The 23,147-nt window shown below is 37.4% G+C and overlaps 1 protein-coding gene across 12 annotated transcripts in view; it reads left to right on the top strand.

Moving 5' to 3' along the window:
* Positions 1 to 23,147, top strand: part of MICU1 (mitochondrial calcium uptake 1) — a 181,769-nt gene that overhangs the window by 77,947 nt on the left and 80,675 nt on the right. For 10 of the 12 annotated variants that reach the window (XR_004972226.1, XR_004972225.1, XM_036337031.1 and 7 more), the window contains one exon: positions 7,109 to 7,223. Coding sequence is in view for 10 of the 12 variants with exons in the window: in XM_036337031.1 (XP_036192924.1) it covers positions 7,109 to 7,223 (115 nt within the window). In the remaining 2 variants the exon portion in view is untranslated. Of the gene's footprint in view, positions 1 to 5,952; positions 5,959 to 7,108; positions 7,224 to 23,147 lie in introns of all 12 variants that reach the window. The other 2 variants (XM_036337036.1, XM_036337035.1) reach the window with 1 other exon arrangement.

The following is a 23,147-nucleotide window of genomic DNA, read 5'->3' as shown; positions in this document are numbered from 1 at the left end:
CGGAGTTAGGAGAAGAAGAAATCTTAAACTATTCCAAATTAGAAATATCTTGCTTTGATTTTTGTATGACATATCCCCAAATCTACCTTCCTGCTAATTCATATATGTGATGGGGAAGAAGAATAACACATATTAACTGTGCAACATTTTATTTTTTATTTGGAATAGTGTGATTGTTTAAGATCAATAGCTTACTAAGGCTTTGGCATCATCTGTCTATGTACCAACTAAATGATGTATGAGCATTAATTGCATGGGAAAGCTGTTGAATTTCCTCTTTCTAATATTCCAGCCCTCCCTGCCCCAACTATTTATTATTTGGAAATGATATGTCAAAATTGTATTTTCTGGAAGAAGTATATTATTATCATTAATTTGTCTTTGAAGTACAACTTCAAGTATTTCTTGAGGGATTTAGAGAAACTTTGAAATGTATTTCAGCAATATAGAGAAATGTTAATATTAAAACAATCCAATTATTTCAGTCTCATAAAGGATGACCTCTTAATTTAAATTGTAAAAGTGTGTTCTTTATCAGGTTTTCTGTGTACTAGGAATACTTTAAGGTTCTAGAATTTATGGTGGCACCTATTTTAAAATATGTTTTTATTGATTTTAGAGAGAGAGGAAGGAAGAGGGAGAGGGAGAGGGAAAGACAGAAACATCAATGAGAAACATCATTGATCAGCTGCTTCCTACCTGCCCCCTACTGGAGATCAAGCCCACAACCTGGGCGTGTACCCTGACCGGGAATCAAACCAGAGACTTCTTGGTGCAAGGGTCAGTGCTCAACCACTGAGCAACACTGGCCAGCCAGTAGCACCTATTTTACTATTATAGCCTGTCAACTTCTATTTCATTGAAAAAGTTCCTTTAGACTATAGAACTTGAAAAGTGGGTCTTATCTAGAATAAATAATGACATTAAACTCCTAAATAAGATGTTTTTCTCTTTGGCTTCATCCAGTTGAATCCTAGAAGGCAAAATTATTGCCCCTATTTTGATCAGCCCTGTAACAGGATTTACTGTTTGAGCACAGTATTAAGGAGTTTGAATCATATCTGGAAATCCCACTCCCAGAGCTCCTAAAGGCACCTGCAACTTTAAGCAGATGTTTTATAAGTTTATGTGATTGGTCAGAAACGAGAGTGTGAATGCTTTAGCAACAAAGCCAGTTGTTGGTAAAACAGTTCAGGTTATAGACTCACTGAGAGGTGCAGCAATTACACATGCATAGGGTATGATTTGCTCTAGTCTACTCTTGTCTTTCTGCTTCTCTCAAAAATAAAAAGATTCAGAACATGGTGCAGTTAAGGTCAATACCAATACAGTACTCTTATGAGATTATTCATTTGCCTTTACTTGAGGTCAGTAATTGGAATGTTTTAGTGTTGTAGTTATATTTCAAATTTGAAACAAATAGATCAAAGACTAAATTATGTAAATGGATAGTAAAATAGTTTAACTTCAATTTATTTAAGTCAATGAGAATATTGCTTTGAAATATTTTGCATAATTTCGTTCTCCAAAAGGGGGTAACACTTGTCAGTATATTGTATAGAAATATTATTCTGTTCATTTAACCTGCATTCTGCTTTCACAGCCTTAATTTCAGAGATTCAGGTGATTGGAATAAAGTTTGATATGTAACTTCTAAAGTGCATTAAAAAAATATACCTCTGTAACTTATTACAATTTCTTTTTAAAATACCTAGTTCTGTTTAATTTTCAGCATATATACTGGTTTAATGTCAGAGTCTTACCTCAGGAACTTCATTATGAAACAAGTTTCTCATAGACCCTTACTACTTTTGTTTTTTTACTGAACTGATATCTTAATATATTACTTAATCTCACATTATGGGCCCTTACGATATTTTCTTTTACTTTTATACAAACTTGTTCCTTTTCGTTTGTCTATTATATTTGTTATTTATATTGAATTTATTATGTATGTTAAATTCAAATTCTTATGTTAGATTTTCCTGGTAAAAATACATATTAATACAAATATTCATTAATAACAAAAATATATAAATAACCACCTTTGAGACCGAGAAGATGAACATTATTACCAATTTTTAAGGAGCATTGTTTTCCTTGGACTGTGCCTCCATATCACCTCAAAGTATATAAATGATATTGCCTTAGGGAAGAAATGACTTAAAATTTAGTCAAAGATTAGACATTACCCAAAAATTAAATGAAGGAACATTTTACTTGACATTCTCAATTTGCAAAATTAAACATTGATGAGACTTTGGAGTCCCAAAAACTTTCCCTCCACTTTTCCTTCCTTGAATCTTGATTTCCCATTTTTACCATTCTTTGGACCTTTAAACAAATTATTCATTATCAAACTCAAATATCAATATTTTCAGATTCCCTATGTGCCATGGCTTGTTGATCTAATGGTAAAATTTATGGTACAGTCAGGCCTTTGATTTAAAAAGACCAGCTAAGAATCAGCCATATAACATAAAATAGTCTAAAAATTCATTTTCTAGTAACTCCCATTTCCTCTCAAAATTTGACATATTTATTTGATTCTCCTTCTAGCTTTAAATAATTAGAGGGACTGAATTTTATTGTTTTGTGACTTTTTAAATTATTTTCTATTGATTTCAGAAAGGAAGGGAGAGGGAGAGAGAGACAAACATCAATAATGAGAGAGAATCACTGATCAGCTGCCTCCTGCACGTTCCCTACTGGGGACTGAGCCCACAATCCGGGCATGTGTCTTGACTGGGAATCAAATCGTGACCTTCTGGTTCATAGTTCGACACTCAACCACTGAGCCACACCAGCTGGGCTCTAATATCATTCTTGTTCAGCCAATACCATTTATATAATTCAGCTGGTTTTGTAACAGTTTTTGGTGTTTGTAATTAATATATGTCATGAATTTTATAAGAATTGTCTTTGGAATTTTGCATACTCAACAACTCACTTATAAATTCTTAGAGTTAATAAATTAGATGTACAGAAGTTGGCAAAAGTAAATTTATAGTTGTGAGTACACAAATCAGTTTATTATTGTATTATTATTGTATTATTTTTATTAATATTAACCTATTTTTGCCACCCCTGTATAAATTTAACTATACCTGAACCACTGTTTAACAAGTGGATATCTTGGAAAGCATATATGTAACTTTTCTCTTTCTCTCCTTGTACTTCAACCCCAACTCCAAAAGCATGAAAGAACAATATAGACCTTTACTCTAAAAACTTAGAAGATTGTATTGCACAGGGCACGTCACAAAGCATGGCAAATTTAAAATCCTCTTTAAACATCTTTCTCATTGTTAAGGAGCTACTGCAGAACACACACATTCTCTGTTCTCTCTCTCAAACACTTGTGCATACATATGCATACATGCTTTCTCTTTCCTCAATTTTTACTAACTTTGATATTTTTTATTCCTCTCTGGTCACAGCTCTTTCTCCTTTTTTGTTCACCTTCCTATGGACTTCTTTTCTTCTATTTCTTTCCTTCTAGCTATCTTCAATATTTTCTTACATACAGCAATTTGGCTTTCTCTTGGCCTCTCTTGCTCCCTCTCATTCTTCTCAGTACAGCAGAGGTCTCGTATATAACCACACAAACAGAATATGTTATCCTTTAGCGGTCTGAAGATTGCAAATATGGACATATCCCATTTAATGCAGTAGAGGAGGGGTTACCTTCCTGGGGAAAGTCACACTAATTGATTCAGCACTGTAAAGTGTCATTATAATATAGCCCTTGGAGATGTGTTCCTACAGCAATTCTCAATTAATATACAACTGAAGGTCTGTTCGATGACAGCTTTATCATCTCTGCAAACTTTATAATGGCCCTAGTGGTAGGGATGTTTAGGCCTAAACCATGACCCCAAATGGATCTCAGACAGAGTCTCTCAAGCTGCCTTTTAAAAACCATTTATATAATCCCATGTTTATATATACTTTGAAAAATAATCATACACTTTGCTAGTAATCGAAAGACCTTCCAAAGAAAATGGGCCACTCAAATCAGAAAACATCATAGAAGAGTTGATCCATACTTATCCGGTCAATTGATTTTCAGCAAATGGTTTAGAAACGACTGTATGTCCATATTTTTAAAAAATAAACCTTATCTCTATGTCACTACACAAAAAATTGACTTGAAATGGATCACAGGCCTAAATGTAAAATCTATAACTACAAGTCTCCTAAAAGAAAATTCAAAGTTTAGTGGCTTAAAACAACAATAATCATTGCTTGTCTCTCGTGCTTTCTGTGAAAAAGGAGTTTGGGAGCAATTTGGCTTGATGGTTCTGGCTCAGGTTTTTTCATGAGATTGCAGTGAAATGTTGGCTAGGACTTTTGTCATTTAGCCTGTCTGAGAGTACAAGATTCATTTCTAAGGCATATACACCAAATAATTGGAAGCAGATAGTCAAACAAATATTTGTACAATGTACATTGTAGTACTAAGTGAAAACAACCCAAATATCCTTCATATTGGATGAATAAACAAATTTGGCATATATATATATATATATATATATGAATGATGGAATACTGTTTGGCAATAAAAAGAAATACTGATTGATGCTACAACATGGATGAACCTAGAAAACATGTTATTTGAAAGAAGCCATCTTATATGGTTAAAATAGTGAATTTTAACACAATAAAAAATAAGCCTCCAAAGGGAAAAATAAAGGAAAAGAAAGCTGTTCTGGATTAATGGATATTAAAAAGACATGACAACTAGATGCCATTTATGATTGTGTATTACATCCTGGACTGGGGGAAATAGCTACAAAGGAAATCATTTGGGAGAGTTGACTAAATTTGAAAGTAGACTATGGATTAGATAATAGTATGTATTAAGTATCCTGGTTTTATTAAATTTATACTGTGATATGTAAGAGAATGTCTTTGTAGGAAATATATACTGAAGTAATTAAGTATTAAGAGTAATATAACTTCAACTTTCAAAATAGCACAAAAGAAAATATATACCTATATAAAATGATAAAACAAATAGGGTAATGTGTAAGCTATAAGTGAATCTGAGTAAAAAGGATACAAGAGTTCCAATATGGGTCTTTCCACTTTTCTGAGTTGAAATTGTATCAAAATTGAAAGTTACCAACAAAACTAGATTTGTCTTTCTGTATCTTCTGAGTATCAGCATTGTCTAGATGATTTTTAGAAAAATAATCTTAGATATGCTTCTGTGACTTAGCTGCCTCTGCCCTTTGATTTTTGTCTGTTTCTCAACTTCTGGATCCCAATATGTTATTTATTTTTATTTGCTTATAGCATTCTCTCCATAAGATTATTACATAATATGAAGTACTCAGCTTCTGTGCACATTTATTGTTCTGCCTAGTGATGGTATAACTTTGGGATACGATTCTCATTATGTGTATTTTTTCTTATTCACATGCTTTGTTTTTGCAGTGTCTTGAATAGTGTAAAAAAATTATTTACTTCCTTTATTTTGAGAAATTAAAATATTACCTTCCCAGTGAAAGGCTTTGCTGCTCCTGTTTTCATCCAACAGTATTTTTTTACTGTAATTTGTGTTTACTCTCTTGGTAGAAGGTCCAGTGTGGTATGTGATCTAACCTTAATTTGAACAGATTGGGCTATGTGCTCATTTTTGTTGCTGGCTCAAAGAAATAATCTCTAAATGCTGTCAAGCAGGACCATACTTTCTGTCCATCATAAATGAGGCAGAGAAGCCCTTTCCTAAGTGGGATCTGCCATCAAAACCTGGTACTGCTTTGTTGACATTCAACTATGGATCTTAACCTTTCTGTGGTTACTGTTTCATATGAACAAACAAATATTCAGTAAAGGCTATCAGTGGGCTTACTAAGAAGATCATGGTAATTCACTTGGTACTTGTGTTTTCAGTTGGTTAACTAGTTTTCTTTCCTTTGTGGTATATGATGGGATCTTCACTAGACAGAGGTAACCTATCGGATAGTGTGTACCTGGATGCTGGTGTGGTGGTGCTTGTTGGTTTAGTTTTCATGATATTTCTCCCAAGGTTATGTTTGCAATGCTGCTTATTATTTTGCACTTGCATGACATTATTGCTTTGATCGTGCTTTGTTGCTTTGGGTTTTTGAAACCTCATATTTTTTTCTTTTCTTTTCTTTCTTTTTCTTTTTCTTTCTTCTTCTTTTTTTTTTTTTTTTTTTTTTTTTTTTTTTTTTTTTTTTGCACCAGAATAATTCCTTAAATATCTTTGGTTGGCCCAGAACTTATGGAAATGAGTTTCAAATCTTAACACTTTATTGGATCCTTTTCAGTTTTTGAAAATATATTCAATGTCACTACTAAGTTTATAATTCAGCTAGGAATTCAGAAAACGGAGTAGGTTTGTTTAAGCATCCAGGAAGAGACCACTTGCCAGACAGACCATTACTGAAGCTGGTAATTAACTCTCTTTGAGTAATAGCTGCATTTTAGGAGAGTTTCATCAAATAGCTGAAATTAAGAGCTTCCACCACGGTAACAGTAAATATAATGAAATAAACTGATGTCTAGAGCTTGGCGTGCATGTATTTTAGAGATGCTGTTTACTCTGCAAGCTTATCTACATTCCAAAACTAAGATTCTGGGGGTCATAGGAAAAATTAAAATTAGTATTTCAGAAATTAATTTTCTGAACGTTTATGTCAGCCTTGGTTGCTTACCTCTTCATTTTTAATCACTAGTAGTATAGTTTCTTAGTAAATTGGAACTGACTTCACTTTAGTTTTTTTATTTGTTTGTTTTCATATACTTCTATAGAAGAAGATGGATTGTTTTTAAAACTAAGAAACAAAACTAGCCCTGAACTGGGTTTGTAAATGGCAAGAGTTCATAAAATTGAAATTATTTTGCAATGTTCATAGTAAGCCAGTATTGAAGCAAACAAAATTATCTTTTGTCTTATAATTTTCATCATCTTGAAAACTGTAAAGGATCCATTAATTTGGAATGGCCATCAGAAAAATGCCTATGATAAATACCATAAAAGTGTCAGATAAATGATGATTCATCTTTAACTATTTGTGTTCTCATTCTACTGTATCTTCTTTTTATCTTTTGCTGGGACCCATATATTTAATAGAAAATTGCCCAGGAACGAGAAAAATTTGCTGATGAAGGCAGTATATTTTACACCCTTGGAGAATGTGGACTCATCTCCTTTTCCGACTACATATTCCTTACAACTGTTCTTTCTAGTAAGTATAAGCTTTTCCTTTTGTGTGTGTGTGTTTGTTTTGTTTATAGGGAGCACACAGGACTATAAAAAGAATTAGGTTGATTGGAGGGCAGAACAAGACATGTTCGTAAAGTTAATTGATTATGTTACATAAAATTTCACTTATCTGGAATTCTCTGTAACTTGTGTTTAGAACCACTTGAAGAAGAAGAAAACTAAAGTATTCAGGTAAAGTTTAAAAAAAAAAAGCAACTATGAAGTTATAGCTACCTTTAACTGTTTGAAGCTCTGTATTCTGTTGCCTGCTCCTATATAACCTTCATTAATGTTTCAACTTACCCAAAAAAACACATATTGATCTATTGTTTCTCCCACTAAAGAAGAAAATTGGTTCAGTTCTAATTGTGTTTAATATTCTTTCTTAATCTTGGAGGATTACTATTTAAGACACAAAACTCAAGTTTGACTCATTTAGAGCGTTGATGAATTTCTGATTTTTTTAAGCTAAACAATTTTGTTGATCAGTATGCTCTATGTATTTATATATAAGCATATGTGTGCATATATATATATATATATATATATATATATATGTTTTTATTTATTTTAGGGAGAGGGAGAGAGAGAGAAACATCAGTGATGAGAGAGAGAATCATCGGCCTGCTGCCTCCTGCACGCCCCCCCACTGAGGATCGAGACCGCAACCCGGGCATGTGCCCTAATGGGGAATCGAACCATGGCCTCCTGATTCATGGGTTGACACTCAACCACTGAGTCACACCAGCCATGCTCTATGTGTTTATTAATTTTACTTCCTTTTAGTGTGATTTTTTAAAAACTATTGAGAAAAACTAAACAAAATGTATGTTTCTAGCTCTTTGCGTACATTCTAATAAAATTTACCTAAAATTGAAATTACTTTCCAGTGTTCATGTTAAGCCAGTGTTCAAACAAACAAACAAACAAACAAACAAACCTAAATTGAATCAAACAGATCTGGTTTGCATGTTGAAAAGAGGGGATTCCCAGTTTTTTCCATCTGGGACATATCAAACAAAAGTAACCACCCCTTCCTTCCCTTCTCTAAGCTAGTCATCTGTAAAGATGAAACTATAAGACAGTTTTTAATAAATGACTTGTATAGTTCTTGTCATGGCTATGACCACTTTTACCCTTCTCCCCTCTGATTGACAGGAAAATGAAGAAATATAGACTAGGATGCCTTACCACACCTGTCTGTGGGGGACCAAAGTGTCTGAATAAATTCATGTGGTAGACCAGTGCTCTAGCACTGTAAATATACATTGATTTATTATGAAGTTCAAAATAGTAAACCAACTAAAAATGCATGTATGATCTTAAATGTGTAGTGTTAGTTATATTTTAAGGGCATGGGTTTTCAAAACAGGCTTCAGTTCAGATCCTGGCCTCACCAGTTCTTAGCTTTGTGATTAGGGGCAAGTCAGTGAAGTTGTTCATCTGTTTTGTCTGTAAAATGAAGAGGGTAGTAATACAAAACCCACATTATTTATTTGAGGATTTGGGGATCATGAATATAAACAGTACCTAGTTCAGCACTGGCTGGTATGCTCAATGGTGTAGCATCCGTCCAGGGTTTGATTCCTAGTCAAGGGCACATCCTGGGTTGCAGGTTTCGATCCTCACCTCGATGAGGATATGTGCAGGAGGCAACCAATTGATGTGTCTCTCACATTGGTGTTTTGGTTTTTTTCATTCTCTCTCTCTACCCCTCTCTCCCTCCCTTCCACTCTCTAAAAAAATCAATGGAAAAAATATCCTCAGGTGAGTATTAACAAAAAAACACCAGCAAAAAATAGTACCTAGTTCAGTGCATAGTATTTAGTATGTTTGCAATTTGTCTGGATTTCTATTCTTGATATCATGTCATAACATGTTATTGCATATCTAATTTTATTTTTCCCTTTTTTATTGAATTTATTGGAGTGACACTGGTTAACAAAATTATAAAGGTCTCAAGTGCATAATTCCACAACACATCATCTGTACTCTTACTGTGTGTTCACCACCCCAAGTCAAGTCTCCTTCCATCACTATCCTAACTATACCCTCTCCACCTCCCCACATGCCTCTTCCTCCAAAATCACACTGCAGTTTGTGTCCATGAGGGTTTTTTTCTCTCTCTCTTTTTAAAAATGTTTTTATTGATTTTAGAGAGAGGAGGGGAGAGGGATAGAGAGATAGAAACATTGATGAGAGATAAACATCAATGGGCTGCCTCCTGCATACCCCCTACATGTGCCCTAACCAGGAATTGAACCAGTGACCTCTTGTTTCATTGGTCAACATTCAACCACTGAGACACACCAGGTGGGCTTTTCTCTCTCTTTTTTTTTTTTATTGTTCAATCCCTCTAACTCCCTCCACCCATTCCCCTCCCCCCGAAAAAAACCTAAACAGCTATCAGCCTGTTCTCTTTCTATGAATCTGTCTTTATTTTGCTTTTTAGTTCACTAGATTCCACATATGAGTGAAATCATATGGTACTTGCCTTTCTCTGACAGGCTTATTTTATTTAGCATAATGCTCTCCAGGTTCATCCATGCTGTTGCAAAGGGTAAGATTTCCTTCTTTATTACGGCCAAGTACTATTCCATTGTGTAAATGTACCTCAGTTTTAAAAGATCCAAAAATCTTGTCATTATAAAAACCTAACAGAGCTCTGGCCAGTGTGGCTCAGTTGGTTGGAACATCATCCCATACACCAAAAGGTCATGGGTTCAATTCCTGTCAGGGCACATACCCAGATTGCGGGTTCAATCCCTGGTCTGAACCCCAGTCTGGGCCCTATGGGAGGCAACAGATTGATGTTTCATTCCCAAGTCAATGTTTCTCTCTCTGTCCCTCTCTCTCTAAAGTCAATAAAAGCATATCCTCAGTTGAGTTTCTTTAAAAAAACAACAAAACCTAGCAGAATTGGTAGGGATTTTTAAATCATTTTTGTGACTTAAGATAGAATTAAAATTAAATAGGCATGATGTGGCAGAAAAAGTACTACATTAAATGAAGAGACTAACTTGGAAAACTGCATTGCTGTATCATATGTACTGTGGAAGTAATCCTTGTAAATGTTTGTTGAGCTGAAATGAGATTTTAACTTATGCAGGATTACAAAACAGAACCTTCAGAAAACCTGGCATGTATTATAGCTCCCTTAAATGAACCATTTAAAAGCAGGTTAAAAAAAAAAAAAAAGTCACCTTGGCCCGTGAGTTCTGGAAGCCTTACTTTTTGGTTCTTGGGTCCTATCTTAAACATGTTTTATAAACATAGTGGTTTATAAAAGTGCTTAGTATTATGATGTCAAATACTTTCTGTTTTTGTCAGGAATGAGAAAATATAATAAGGATATGATTTTAAGATTTTCTTTTTATCACTGTGTTTTTAAGCATTTTGATTATTATGTACCTTTAGTGTTTCTCAACGTTACTACTACTAATGTTTGGGCAGGACAATTCATTCTTGTGAGAGCTGTCATGTGCATTGTAGCATGTTTAGCAACATCCCTGGCCTCTACCCACTAGATGCCAGTAGCATACCCTCTCCCTTCTCCCAAATGTGACAACCAAATGTGTTTTCAGGATTTGCCAAATGTGCCCTGGGTGAGGGGTGAGGGGGCGTGGGAGGAGGAAGCATTCCTAGTAGACAACCAATGATGTTGTTTTCGGCATGTTGTTTTGTTTGTTTGTTTTGCTTTACTATGTGCCTTGATGTAGTGTTCTTCATGTTTCTTGTCTTGAAGTTGTTTGAACTTTTTGTATTTATAGGTTTATAGTTTCCATCTAATTTGTAATTATTTCAGCCATCATGTCTTCAAATACTTCTTTGCTTTTCTGTCCTCTCCTTTGGTGACTCTGATTACAATATATTTTCCTTACATCAACCTGATAATGTTTACACTATTATTACCTTCATTTTACAGACGAGGAAATGGAGACATAACAGAGGTTTACATATAAAAAACTTGCCCCGATTCCCACAGTAAATAGGTGATGCAGGGTTTGAACCCAGGCCAACCACAGTGTCTGGGCTCCTGTTGCTTTGTTTTACTGCTGTGGTGACATTTTCAGCATTGATAAGCCATAAATTAGCATAGTGCCTCTAAGGCTGGACGGGGAAGAGACTAGGCATTAACTCTTCTGTAGATAATGGGCATGTTGAATGTCGTACACTGCATTGTCCACTTTTTCTAATAAGCCACAGGGGGAAATGTACCACAGAAGTTACACTGAGATCAGTTCTTTCCCATGTCCAAATTGCTGCTAGGATGATAGGAAGTGAGGCACTCATTGGATCAACTTCCTGTGAATTACAAGGGATCATTACAGTCTATGCACTAAATGGTGGACAACAGGGCCTGTCCTTGAGATTTCCAACAGTCAACCAGCCAGAGCAATGTGAATGGCATAACCCTGATAATGCAGGACTGTCATATTTATTCTTAATTTATTTTATTTTTTAATTGATTTTAGAGAGAGGAAGACAGAAAAATTGATGTGTGAGAGAAACATTGATTGGTTGCCTCCCTCACATGCCTGGCTGGGGATGGAACCCGCAACGTGGGTTTTTGCCTTGACCAGGAATCAAGCTCACCACCTTTTGGTATACGAGATGACATTCCATCCAGCTGAGCCACTTCAGCCAGGCAGGACTGTCATATTTCTGATTAGCTGTTTTTTGCAAAATTAATTGACTCAGTGTTCAAGAAATTACCATCATATTGAAGAATATGAACATTCTGCCCAACTGGATTGACATTTGGAAACTCAAAGTACTTTCAGAACTACACTATGTTGTCAAAAATAAAATTTGAGGAATACATATACATGTATATACACACACATATAGAGAGAGTAAATCATTAAATTTCTTTCTTGATTTATAACTACCTCTCCTAAAAATAAAATTAACAAAGCTGCTTCTCTAAAACATACTATCTATATATATAAAAGCCTAATATGCAAATTGTCCCCTCGGGTGTTCAACCGGGAGTTCAATTGCTCGCTGTGATGTGCATTGACCACCAAGGGACAGTGTGAAATTAAGGAAGGCCCTGGCTGGCAGCTGGGTAAGGGAGGCCCTGGCCGGCAGCCAACAGCCAGGGAAGGGAGGCACTGGCCGGCAGCTGGAAGGCCTCGATCGGCCCTGATCACTGGCCAGGTCTAGGGACCCTACCCCTGCACGAATTTCGTGCACTGGGCCTCTAGTATAATATAATTTCCCACATTAAATAGAGCTCATTCTTCTCATTTAAACTTTTTAGAATTTTGATTTTTAGCTAAACAAGAATTTCTTGGACACACAACTAAGAACAATCAATTTGGTAACAATGTCTTGTGCTTATAATAAGCAGTGGCATATCATATCACTCTTCTCTGTATGTGCTTGGGATAATGAGAGCCTTCTTTGAACCTAAAATTTTAAACACCATCACACACACACACACACACACACACACACACACACCTCCTAAATCCCTTTCCTGCTTTGTTTTTTCTCCTTGGCAATTATCACTGTTCAACATTCTATATCACTGATTGATTGACCTTGTTTATTATTACTTAGAATGTAAACTGCATGACACTGATCATAGGTTTGTGATAATATTCACTACAAACATATCTGGTATATATAAAGCATTGTGGGCAGGTAACAAAGGAAGACTATAATTTTTTTTTCAATTTTCTCCAAAAGGAATTTTAGCAAACATAAGACTTGACTTTGCTGTTTATATCCCAGATTGAAATATAAGTTGTGTCTGAAGCTGCCACTGGGTGTGTTGGTTCTGGGGCCTCTTGGGAGGGACTCTGTTGCAGGCCAAATTTGATGTCTTCAATCTGCAGCCAGTACTCGTGGAAAGAAAAAATGTGTTTTTTAATTAATATATTTTCAAATAAGCTTGGTTTCTTATAATTCAGAATTTACATATTTGTATTCCCCCTTATTCTTAAGTCATAAATTATATTGCTTTATACCCATCTCCCTGATCAAGTTTGATGGAATAACTTAAAGAATTTTCAACATTGGCTATAGCATTTGTATCAAATAGAATATTAAGTATTTACTAAATAAATATTAATAAAATAAATTCAGATTCATTCTAGGCAAGATAAAGAAACTGTTAATATAGAGTCTCTGATCTTTAAAGTAATTTAATAGGATTTGACTGAGAATATAGAAGAGTGGTTATTAATGGCTTAATTCTCAGCACTTACTGACTGCAACATTAGCTGATGGTCTTAAATCTAATAATAGAAGTCAGAGATTTTTCTCCATAACGTGGTACAGAAAAGGATCATCAAGGTTTATCTAGAATGCTACATATTATTTATCGATTTCCATCACTTTGCTAATGCTAAGTTTTACTAGATAATGCTAATATAATTTAGACTCTGAATTTTGGCCATTGACAATTATGAAATATTTATGTTGTGCTCTTTGTCTTCATATGTGTCCTAACTAACATTATTAACCCTGTGGGCTAATAACATAAAAACAATCCTAGAGAGAATAATATTCATAATAGGTGAATATTAAACATCTTCCTTACTATTTACTATTAATCTTTGAAAAGCTGTTAGAAAAATCTAAAGCAAAGAAATGCTATAGCTTGGATTCTGCTCTGATGTTATCTGAAGCTGGCCACTGGATGCGTTGTTTCTGGGCCTCTTGGGAGGAACTCTGGTGCAGGCCAATGTTACACACTGCCTGTGACTGGCCCTAGACAACCTGTTTGGAGCTACAAAGCTATCCACAGTTCGTGGCTGCCTCTGCTGGGCCTGGTTGTGCATGGAAAGGACCAAGCTGCATACCAAGGCCAGCTTTTATCAGCCCTGGGCCTGGGAGCAGGTCAGCTAGAGTCCCAAGGCATCCCGAGGTCTGCCTCCGTCTGCCTCTGCCTGCGGGCTCCCTATCAGGCTTAATCAGTGAAAAGGCCTCTGCAGTCCTGGAGTTCATGAGGTAGCTTCTCAGTGAGTCACCAGGTAAGGGCGAGTGGTGTTCACCGGACTGACACAGGTTCACACTCGGTGCCAGTGCAGGGTGGAAGGCCACTCAGCAAAAGTCACCAGGTTTACCAAGTCTAGCTGACACCCCCTGGATACTCCCAGGGGCAGGTTCTCAGGGAGTCATCAGGTGAGGCCAGCAGAGTTTATCAGGCCCAAATAGAGCAAGATTTGGCCATGTGAATGGAGGGCTCTGCTGCAGTCAGGCATACAGGGAAAAATGGCCCCATCCTAGAGCCACACAGTTCAGTCTGTCTCAGATTCTGCCAGGAGCCAAATCTCAGCAGGGCAGGGCCTCTGGGAGTTGAGAGGATGGGCCTAGTGGCTCTTCCGTGAGGGGCAGGTGCTGGTCAGGCTTGGGCGAATGTGGGATGAATGGCCTCTGCCCTTGTCCCTGAACCACACAACTCAATTTGTCCCAGCTTCCGCCCAGACCTTGGCAGGATGGAGCCACCAGGAGTCAGGAAGGGAGTGGATCTCCCATGAGGGGGAAATGCCAGTCAGGTGTGCAAGGAAAGTAAGAGGAATTGCCCCTGCCCCAAATCCACACAACTCAGTTACTGATGCTCCCTGAGTCCGCCCAGGTCTCTACACCCCAGCCTAGACAGCTCACTCCTCAGCAGGGTACAGACTCCACAGGGCGGGGTGACAGGGAGTCCAGAGGGTGGAGCTATTGATCCCCCAGGCTGGGGGAGAGTTCTACCCGAGAACTGCAATGTGGGAGAGGGCTCAGCACTTGGGATCCTGGCGGCTGTTTCTCCAGCTCTCTCCCCAGAACCACAAACACGAGTTCTTCTTCAGTGATTCTAGTCTGCTCTGCCCTCCCTTTACCGGAGCCCAGGGGGGAGTGGCTGTGAATGTGGTCTTGTATTGGCCCTTTAAGAGGGAACCTTTCTCTAGCTGCCTCTGGTCTCTTCCTGGTGGACAGAATCCCTGCCTATTTTCACAGCCAGATGTTAACTGGGCACTTCTTCCCAGCCTGGTGCTCTGGACTGGAGCCCAGCTTGGGGCTGAGACCCACTCTTCTCAGAGGGAACCGTTTTGCAGCTGAGTTATCCTTCCAGGATCTTAGCCTCTGCCTGTGGGAATGGGGCCAGCCCTTTTCGAGTCTCCACCCTCCAGTCTCAGTGTGGCTTATTCTGTAAATCTTTGGTTATAAGACTTCGCTTCAGCTGGTCTTCAGTTGATTATTCAGGATGATTGTTCTGTAATTTAGTTGTAATTCTAGTTTGGTCCTGGTAAGAGGTAAGGGTAGATCCCACTTATCCACTGCCATCTTGGATCCCCTATAAATAATATATTTTTAAAAAATATGTTTTGTATTGATTTTTAAGGCGAGAGGAAGGGAAAGGGATAAAGAGATGGAAACATCGATGAGAGAGAAACTTCATCGATTGGCTGCCTCCTGCATGCCCCTTACTGAGGATCGAGCCCATAACCCCAGCATGTGCTCTGACTGGGAATTGGACTGGTGACCTCTTGGTTCCTGACTGGATGTTCAATCACTGACACACACTGGCCAGGCTATAAATAATATCTTGAAGTAGGAACTTTATCATGTGGTTTTGTATCCCCAAAGTATCTGACACTGTATCCTACTAATAGTCATTTTTATTTTTATTTTTTATTTTTTAAAAATTTGTCTTTATTGGGGTTTTTATCTTTAAATTCTTTATTAGTTAAGGAATTACAAATGTGTCCTCATTCCCCCCCCCCCCCCCATTAATCCCCATCCTACCCCGCCCCCCTCCCAACTCATGCTCTCATCTCCCTCTTGTCCATGTCCATTGGTTTGGCTTATATGCATGCATGCAAGTCCTTTGGTTGATTTCTTCCCCTTACCCCCACCCTCCGCTACTTTCCCTCTGGGGATTAATAGTCTGATTGCTGTTTCTCTGTCTTTGGATCTGTTCCTGTTCATCAGTCTATGTTGTTCTCTATAGTCCACAAATGAGTGAGATCATGTGGTATTTATCTTTCTCTGACTGGCTTATTTCACTTAGCATAATGCTCTCCTAATAGTCATTTTTAAAGTATTTGAAAGAAAGGATATTTGAGATGTGGCTTCCCTGAGTTTCTTCTAGTTAGAAAGGAACCTAGTTCATCTCCATATCCTTGATAAAAGTGTCAAAGGAGCCTCAGTTTGCTTGCTGCCATGGTCTTTCCTTCATTTCCCTAGAACAGGTGATAGAAACTTTTCCAGATTCCAGCCTCCTACAATTCTTCTTACTTGTATCCTATCCTCAGGCTCTATCCTGTCCTGTTTTTGTTCTGTTGATGGTTGGGATGGCTGGTAGGAATTTAGTCCTCAGTAATTGATGATGTTTCAAGATCTTTGCTTATGGTCTATGAGCCCCATTTTTTACATCAAATGTATTGGTCCACCTACTAGTATATAGCTTACCTTTCCCTAAAAACCAAAACTTAATAATGTTTGGTTATGCTTAGGCTTCATAATGTGTTGCTTACCTATTCCTGAAACAACTTTAGAAAATTGTTATGTGTTGTGCTAGGGAATTTGAGGTTACAAAAAGGAAGTTAAGGCAAAAAATAGTGATTTTTGATGTAATGGTTTGCCTAATCCCTGCCCCTTCTAGAGAAGATATTCAGCACAGTATCTGGCACTTAATAAGTATTCCATGTATATATTTGTTGGCTAAATAAATATCCAATAATTTTTCTGAATAATTATTTTAGTATGCATACTAAAATTTTATATTGCTCCAAATAGCCTTTGCCTCCTTCCTTGCGCTTAAAACGGTTTTGAAGTATTCTCTATGTATATAGACATGATGAAAGGTAAAAAATTATGACAATAACTACACTTTTCTATTTGAACACTAAACTGAAAAACAAAATAGATTTTGGGTGAATGCCAAACCTAGTCACATGTAAAGAGGGTCCTTCAACTTAATGTAGATTAAGTAAATATCCAAGCTCTTTATTAAAGCAGCTAATTCTAAGTATCTATACAGTAAGTTGTATCTTGGCATAAGCTGTCACTTTGGCTAGTATTGAGCACATGGAGTGGAATGAAACTACATAGAATGAAGTGAAAGCAGATGATTATGGTTTCAGATCTATGAAGACAGAGGTGGGGGTCTGTCACAAAGGTATATGTCAATTGGCCATAAAAATAGTAACATGCATTTGAAGAAAATAAATCCTAAAGTAGAACATGACCTTAACGCAAGGGTAAAGCGCTGGCATTCCTTTTAGAATCTCTCTCCCGGGAACTCTCAGGGAATCTAAGCTTTTTGACATCTCTGGCATTGAATACTCTTCCTTAGCACAACTGTCAGCAGTGTAAGGAAGAGCAATTTAAATGAAAGACTGTTTCTGGCAGCTCTCAGAAGGTCATCAGTAACTGAGGATGAAATATAGCTCAAAGATGGGTTATGCACTGTGGACTAGAAACATCAGCTATTTCTATTTCTTTTCTTCAGGTGTTATTATAAATCTTTTTCTTTTTTTTTGAGAATCAGGGCTGAAATGTATTTTCTGGAATACATTTCTGAATAGTGTTCCATGAAAACCTTGCTAAACAAATTCAGAAAAATTTCAGTCTTCTTATGAAGTATTTAAACTCAGGTTCTTGACATTTAGTGTTTTATACTATTTAGAAAACTTTGCCAACTGACATTAAATAAATAAATCACACTGACAGGCAGTAAAGAATGGAGCCCTCTTTGTAGCCATTGTAGAGTCTATATGTAATGACAATTAGCTCATAGTAACTGTCTCATATAGTTTCTTTCATTGACTTAAGATTTTCAAGTAAAAACAAGACTAAGTAATTCTGAATTTTAAATTTGTTCTAAGAATATACATTTAATTTCTCTGTGTTTTTTTCTTATGGTCAGAATTTGTCAGAGTAGAAACATGGGTCTTCTAACCAGATCCTCCCAGTAAATGCTGTTAGAAATAGCAGCTGAACTATTCCCCACCCGAACCTGTTCTGATGGGGTCCTGGCTACCTCTGACTGACCAGTAAATCACAGGTTAGGGGTTTGTCCAGGATCAATACAGAGTGTAGGCATCATGGGCAGCTTTACCCACTAGGTCTGCCCTACAGTTATGCTAGCTTAGCTACAGTTAAAGTTGGGCTCAAGCTACATGATGTGAACAAAGTCTTTCCTAAATTTAGATCACTTTCAAAGGTCTTAAAGGACTCCAAGAAACTGGGATAAAGATTAGAATCGATGACCTCTTTTAAATGGACAATTAGGTTTTTCTTCTCTTTTTCTTCTCTTTTGACTACCAAATCCATATTGTATCTAAAACCATTTGTGCATCAGAATTAACTTAGAGCCTAGCTGGCGTGGCTCAGTGGTTGAGTGTTGACCTATGAACCAAGAGGTCACGTTTCGATTCCCGGTCAGGGCACATACCTGAGTTTGCAGGCTCCATCCCTGCAATTTTGCAAGTCCTTCATAACTGCCTGCTTGATTGTGTCACGCCTCTGCTTAAAACTTTCAGTGGCTTTGTATTGTTTGCAGTTATTATAGTCTCAGGTATCTGCAAGGAGTAAGCAGATAATGTGTGTGAGTGAAGTGGGCCAAATGTGAGACAGTGGGGAGAATAGGAGAGTGTATTCCTCTCTAAAGAAATTCATATTCAGAATTTTTTAAAACATTTGACAGTCCTGTCTGAGAATCTAATGTTGCCTATAGGTCTCCAGGGCATGCAGGAGGCAGCCGATCGATGATTCTCTCTCACCATTGATGTTTCTGACTCTCTCTCTCCCTCTCCTTTCCTCTCTGAAATCAATAAAAACATAGTTTTTAAAGAATTAACTATTGGAGTGACACAAATTTAATTGCCAAGATAGTATTGGTGAGAGCATATATTTGCATACCTTTTTAGAATCTTGACTATGTTTATCAAACACTTTCATAAGTGTTTACTCTTTGGCCCAGCAATTCCATTTCTGTAAGTTTAGGCTGATAAAATGATTGTATGTATAATGATGCTGATGATCAAAAAATAAATTGGAAATAACTCAAATATCAAACAGATGGCTGAACAAATTACAATAAATTTTGCAATGAAATTCATTGTAGCACTTAATGTATGTAAGGCAGAGATTCATTAGCATAGGGAAATGTTCACATGTATCGATGAGTCAAAACATACATGTCTTATTTCATTTTGGCAAAAGAAAAAGTATATGTGTCCTGTTATTTATAGAAAGGATAACTCATTCCACAATTAACTATATTTAGGATACTGTGCTTATGGGAGTCATTAGTTATCTGAAGTACCCCAAAGGAAGGCTATTAGGATGTTGAAGCCTGGAAATAAACTCTGAGAAACTTAATAGACACACGAGAATATGTTTTTATGTACTTAGAGAGCTATCAAATAAGTGAGGAAGCAGATATACTTTTTTATTTCTCTAAAAAATTAAACGATGAGATGTGTAAGAGCTGCACACGTTTGGATTTGGGCTCTACATGAGATAAAAAGCTCAATTAATAATCCCAACCATGGTTAGACTTCAGAAGTGATGACCTTCCTCTTAGAAATAATCAAAGGCTATGTGATCATCCTTAGAAATTCAGTAGTGAGGTTGATCATTGACTAGAAGTTCATTATGTTCTAAGGTATTTTCCTAATTCAGAGTTCTCTGATATTGCATATTAATTACCTCATTTGTCCTACAGCATCATTTTAAAACAGGAATGGTGCAGGTAGGAATTCTGTGATGGTGTTACCGGGAAACCCCCAGGTGGGCTCGGGCTGCCTTCGCAATGTCCCATAATGGAGGCAGGGTTGGCTCATATAAAGCATTTATTGAGAGGGCTAGCCAAACAAGAAGACAGGGAGCTTACAAGCATCCAAAACCTGTCTTACAGCAAGGTGCAGGGGACAAGATTATATAGGGAAAATGGACTGGGATGAGATTGGGAACAGAATGCAGTTACATTCAGTCCTGGGGGTAGCAGAATTCAACTATTGTTCTAGGTTGTCAGGCGATGAGATGATGTCTTGGCTCCTGTGGTGTTGGCCTGACCATGCTTAACAGTTCTGCTTGCTTGCTGGGTACAGTGTACATTGTCCAGAAATGAATCACGTCCTCAATCACTTTGCTCATGATTAAAGGGAGTACACAAGTGCACCAGCCTGAGAAATGAAACTTAGAAAAGAGAAAAACTTAACCCTCTATTCCTATACGTATATGTATTTCAGAATTTCAAAATAATATGACTATCTTTCAGATTAATTCAGATGCTCTATCAGATTATAAGTCTCCCCCCCCCCCCCATCATTGGGAGCATCTAACCAACAGAAAATAAGAATCTAACCTATCCTCTTTTTTTAAAAATCCTCACTTGAGGACATTTTCATTGAAAGAGAGACAGGGTGGGGGAGAGAGAGATAGATGTGAGAGAGAAACATCAATCGGCTGCCTCCCACACTTGCCCTGACCCGGACTGGGGATTTAATCAGCAACCTAGGTATGTGCCCTGACAAGGAATTGAACCTTGACCTTTTGGTGCCAACTGAGCCACACTGGCCAGGGCTAACCTATTCATTCTATCAGTACTACCAAAAAAGAATTTAAGATATAATGACTCATTATATTGTTGGAAGAGCCAAAATTAGAGTCCTACTCTGCATTTTCTATTAAAGAGCAAAGTAGAAAAATCTGTGCTTCAAAGAACAGTCTAGAGTTGTTATTGTTACTATAGAGTAATGTAAAAATGATACTTAACTAGAACAGACCCTATTGTATCTCCATTTCCTATAGCAAAGATTGTTGTGGAATTCTGAGTAAAAGCTGTATAGTAATGAACTTTGCATGGAATTTTATTGTTTTAATCAGTTCTTACATAGGTTACGATCACTTTGGGATCACTGCATGGAGGTAGATATGTTGTTAACACGGGGAGGGGAAAGCTTCACTGTTCTCTCTGTAAGTAGCCTGGGATTCAACAGAATTCCTTTCTCAGTACCTTTCTATGGAAATAGGTTGTTAGTGTGTACACAAGGCACCGGAAAGCTTTCCAGAACAGCTGCGTTTCAGAATTATTCTGAAGCCTACATTTAAGAGGAGACTGGGAAGTTCAAGAGAATTGCCTAACGGGATATTCCTGTGCAGCATATTCACTTAAAGCAAGCTGATTTTTTGCTTGTTTATCTTAAATACTTGGACATGATCAGCAGATGAAGACTGAATAGGCTGAGAGAACTACACTGGGAAGAAGGACGTTCCCTGATGGCCGGGTAAAGCCTAAATGAGAAGGTGCAAGCTGCTGCCTTGACTTGCCTTATCAGTGACCAGTGCATAGGGCTCGGCCTCTGTCAGCACATGCACTTTACTAAACACTCTGAGTAGCTCCACATAAAGCAAATACTCTGTTTGAAAGTAGTTAAGCTAGGATAAAAAGATAAAGAAACCTAAAGCTGTACAGGGTGCGCTTTGTTTGGTAAACTCAATTGTATCCTAATTGTAAGAGGACATATGAACTATGACTTGCTAGAGTAACTCATTCAGTCATTTAAATGATACGGGCACATGCCTTCACAGAACTAATAGGACAATTATGATAAAGCTAAAATTTTAAGTACTCTGTGTAGCCTCTGTTATTAGTGGAGATAGGAATGAAAATGCTGCTTTAATTCATAGGTAGCAACATACTGACTGGCTCTTGCCAAATTTTTTCCATTTCTCTTCATTTGGACTATATTCCTCCTGATGTTGTGATGCCACCTCCTCTGTCACTCCTTCCTTTCTGTTCTCTTTCAACTGCGTTCTACCCTTTCTTTATCCTCCTCAACCTTCAGTTCTCCTTGGGCAACTCCACTTCAGGCTCTTTGCAGTTCACCACACTTATGCTAATGACTCTCAGCTTTAGACCCTCTCTTCTAACTACCTCCTGAACATTTTCATCTGAATATGCTGTTGACCCCTTGAATTCAGCAGGTCTGATCTGAACTCACTTTATTTCTCAAACCTTTTCCATCTCTTAAATCTCTTGGTTAATGATGTGCAAGCTACCCAGTAGCCTAAGCCAGTCATGCCCTCATCCCTTTTCACTCTCAACTCATCATAGCTGATTATAATCAAGTTGTATAATTTCTGCCTTGCTATTTCAAATTTGTCTTCTCCTCTCTACTACCATTGCCATCAGCTCAAGCCTATTTTTAACATTTATAAGACCTTCAGTGGTCTTCTCTGCAGATGGCTCTTGTTTTCCAGCTCATCCTCCACTGTAGCCAGAGAAGTCCTTCATAACTGCCTGCTTGATTGTGTCACTCCTCTGCTTAAAACTTTCAGTGGCTTCGTATTGTTTGCAGTTGTTATAGTCTCAGGTGTCTGCAAGGAGTAAGCAGATAATGTGTGTGAGTGAAGTGGGCCAAATGTGAGACAGTGGGGAGAATAGGAGAGTGTATTCCTTTCTAAAGAAATTCATATTCAGAATTTTTTAAAACATTTGACAGTCCTGTCTGAGAATCTAATGTTGCCTATAGGTCTCCAGTTAGTGCAGGCAATCTAAACTGCTGAGCATGGCATATGCAGTGTTTCTTTGATATCAGGTATGTCTTTGAGATGAACAACTTGTAACTCTCATCCGTTGCAGAGACTGATGTAACCAGTGAGTCACGTTTGTTGTTTTTTTCTAAGTCAGAATATATCAGAATAAACAGTGAGTTTGTTATTATAAGTACTACTGTCTTCCTTCATATTGGAAGCCGGGGAGCATTATGGGCTTTGGAGTCAGCCTTGACCTAGGTTCACTTGCCAATTCCGTCACGTATTTGCTGTATGATTTTGAGCACAATTTCCTCCTCTAACTAAAATATAAAGAAATAAAGCATTGCAGGATTGAGAGTGCAGTATCAGATTCTCAACCGCTTTAAATTTTCCAGCTCAGTGTTTGGCACATAGTAAC

This window comes from Myotis myotis, unplaced genomic scaffold (genome assembly GCF_014108235.1).
Source record: "Myotis myotis isolate mMyoMyo1 unplaced genomic scaffold, mMyoMyo1.p scaffold_m19_p_15, whole genome shotgun sequence".
NCBI classification, from domain to species: Eukaryota; Metazoa; Chordata; class Mammalia; order Chiroptera; family Vespertilionidae; genus Myotis; species Myotis myotis.
Note: the sequence above shows the minus strand (reverse complement) of the source record. Positions and strands in the feature narration are given on the sequence as shown.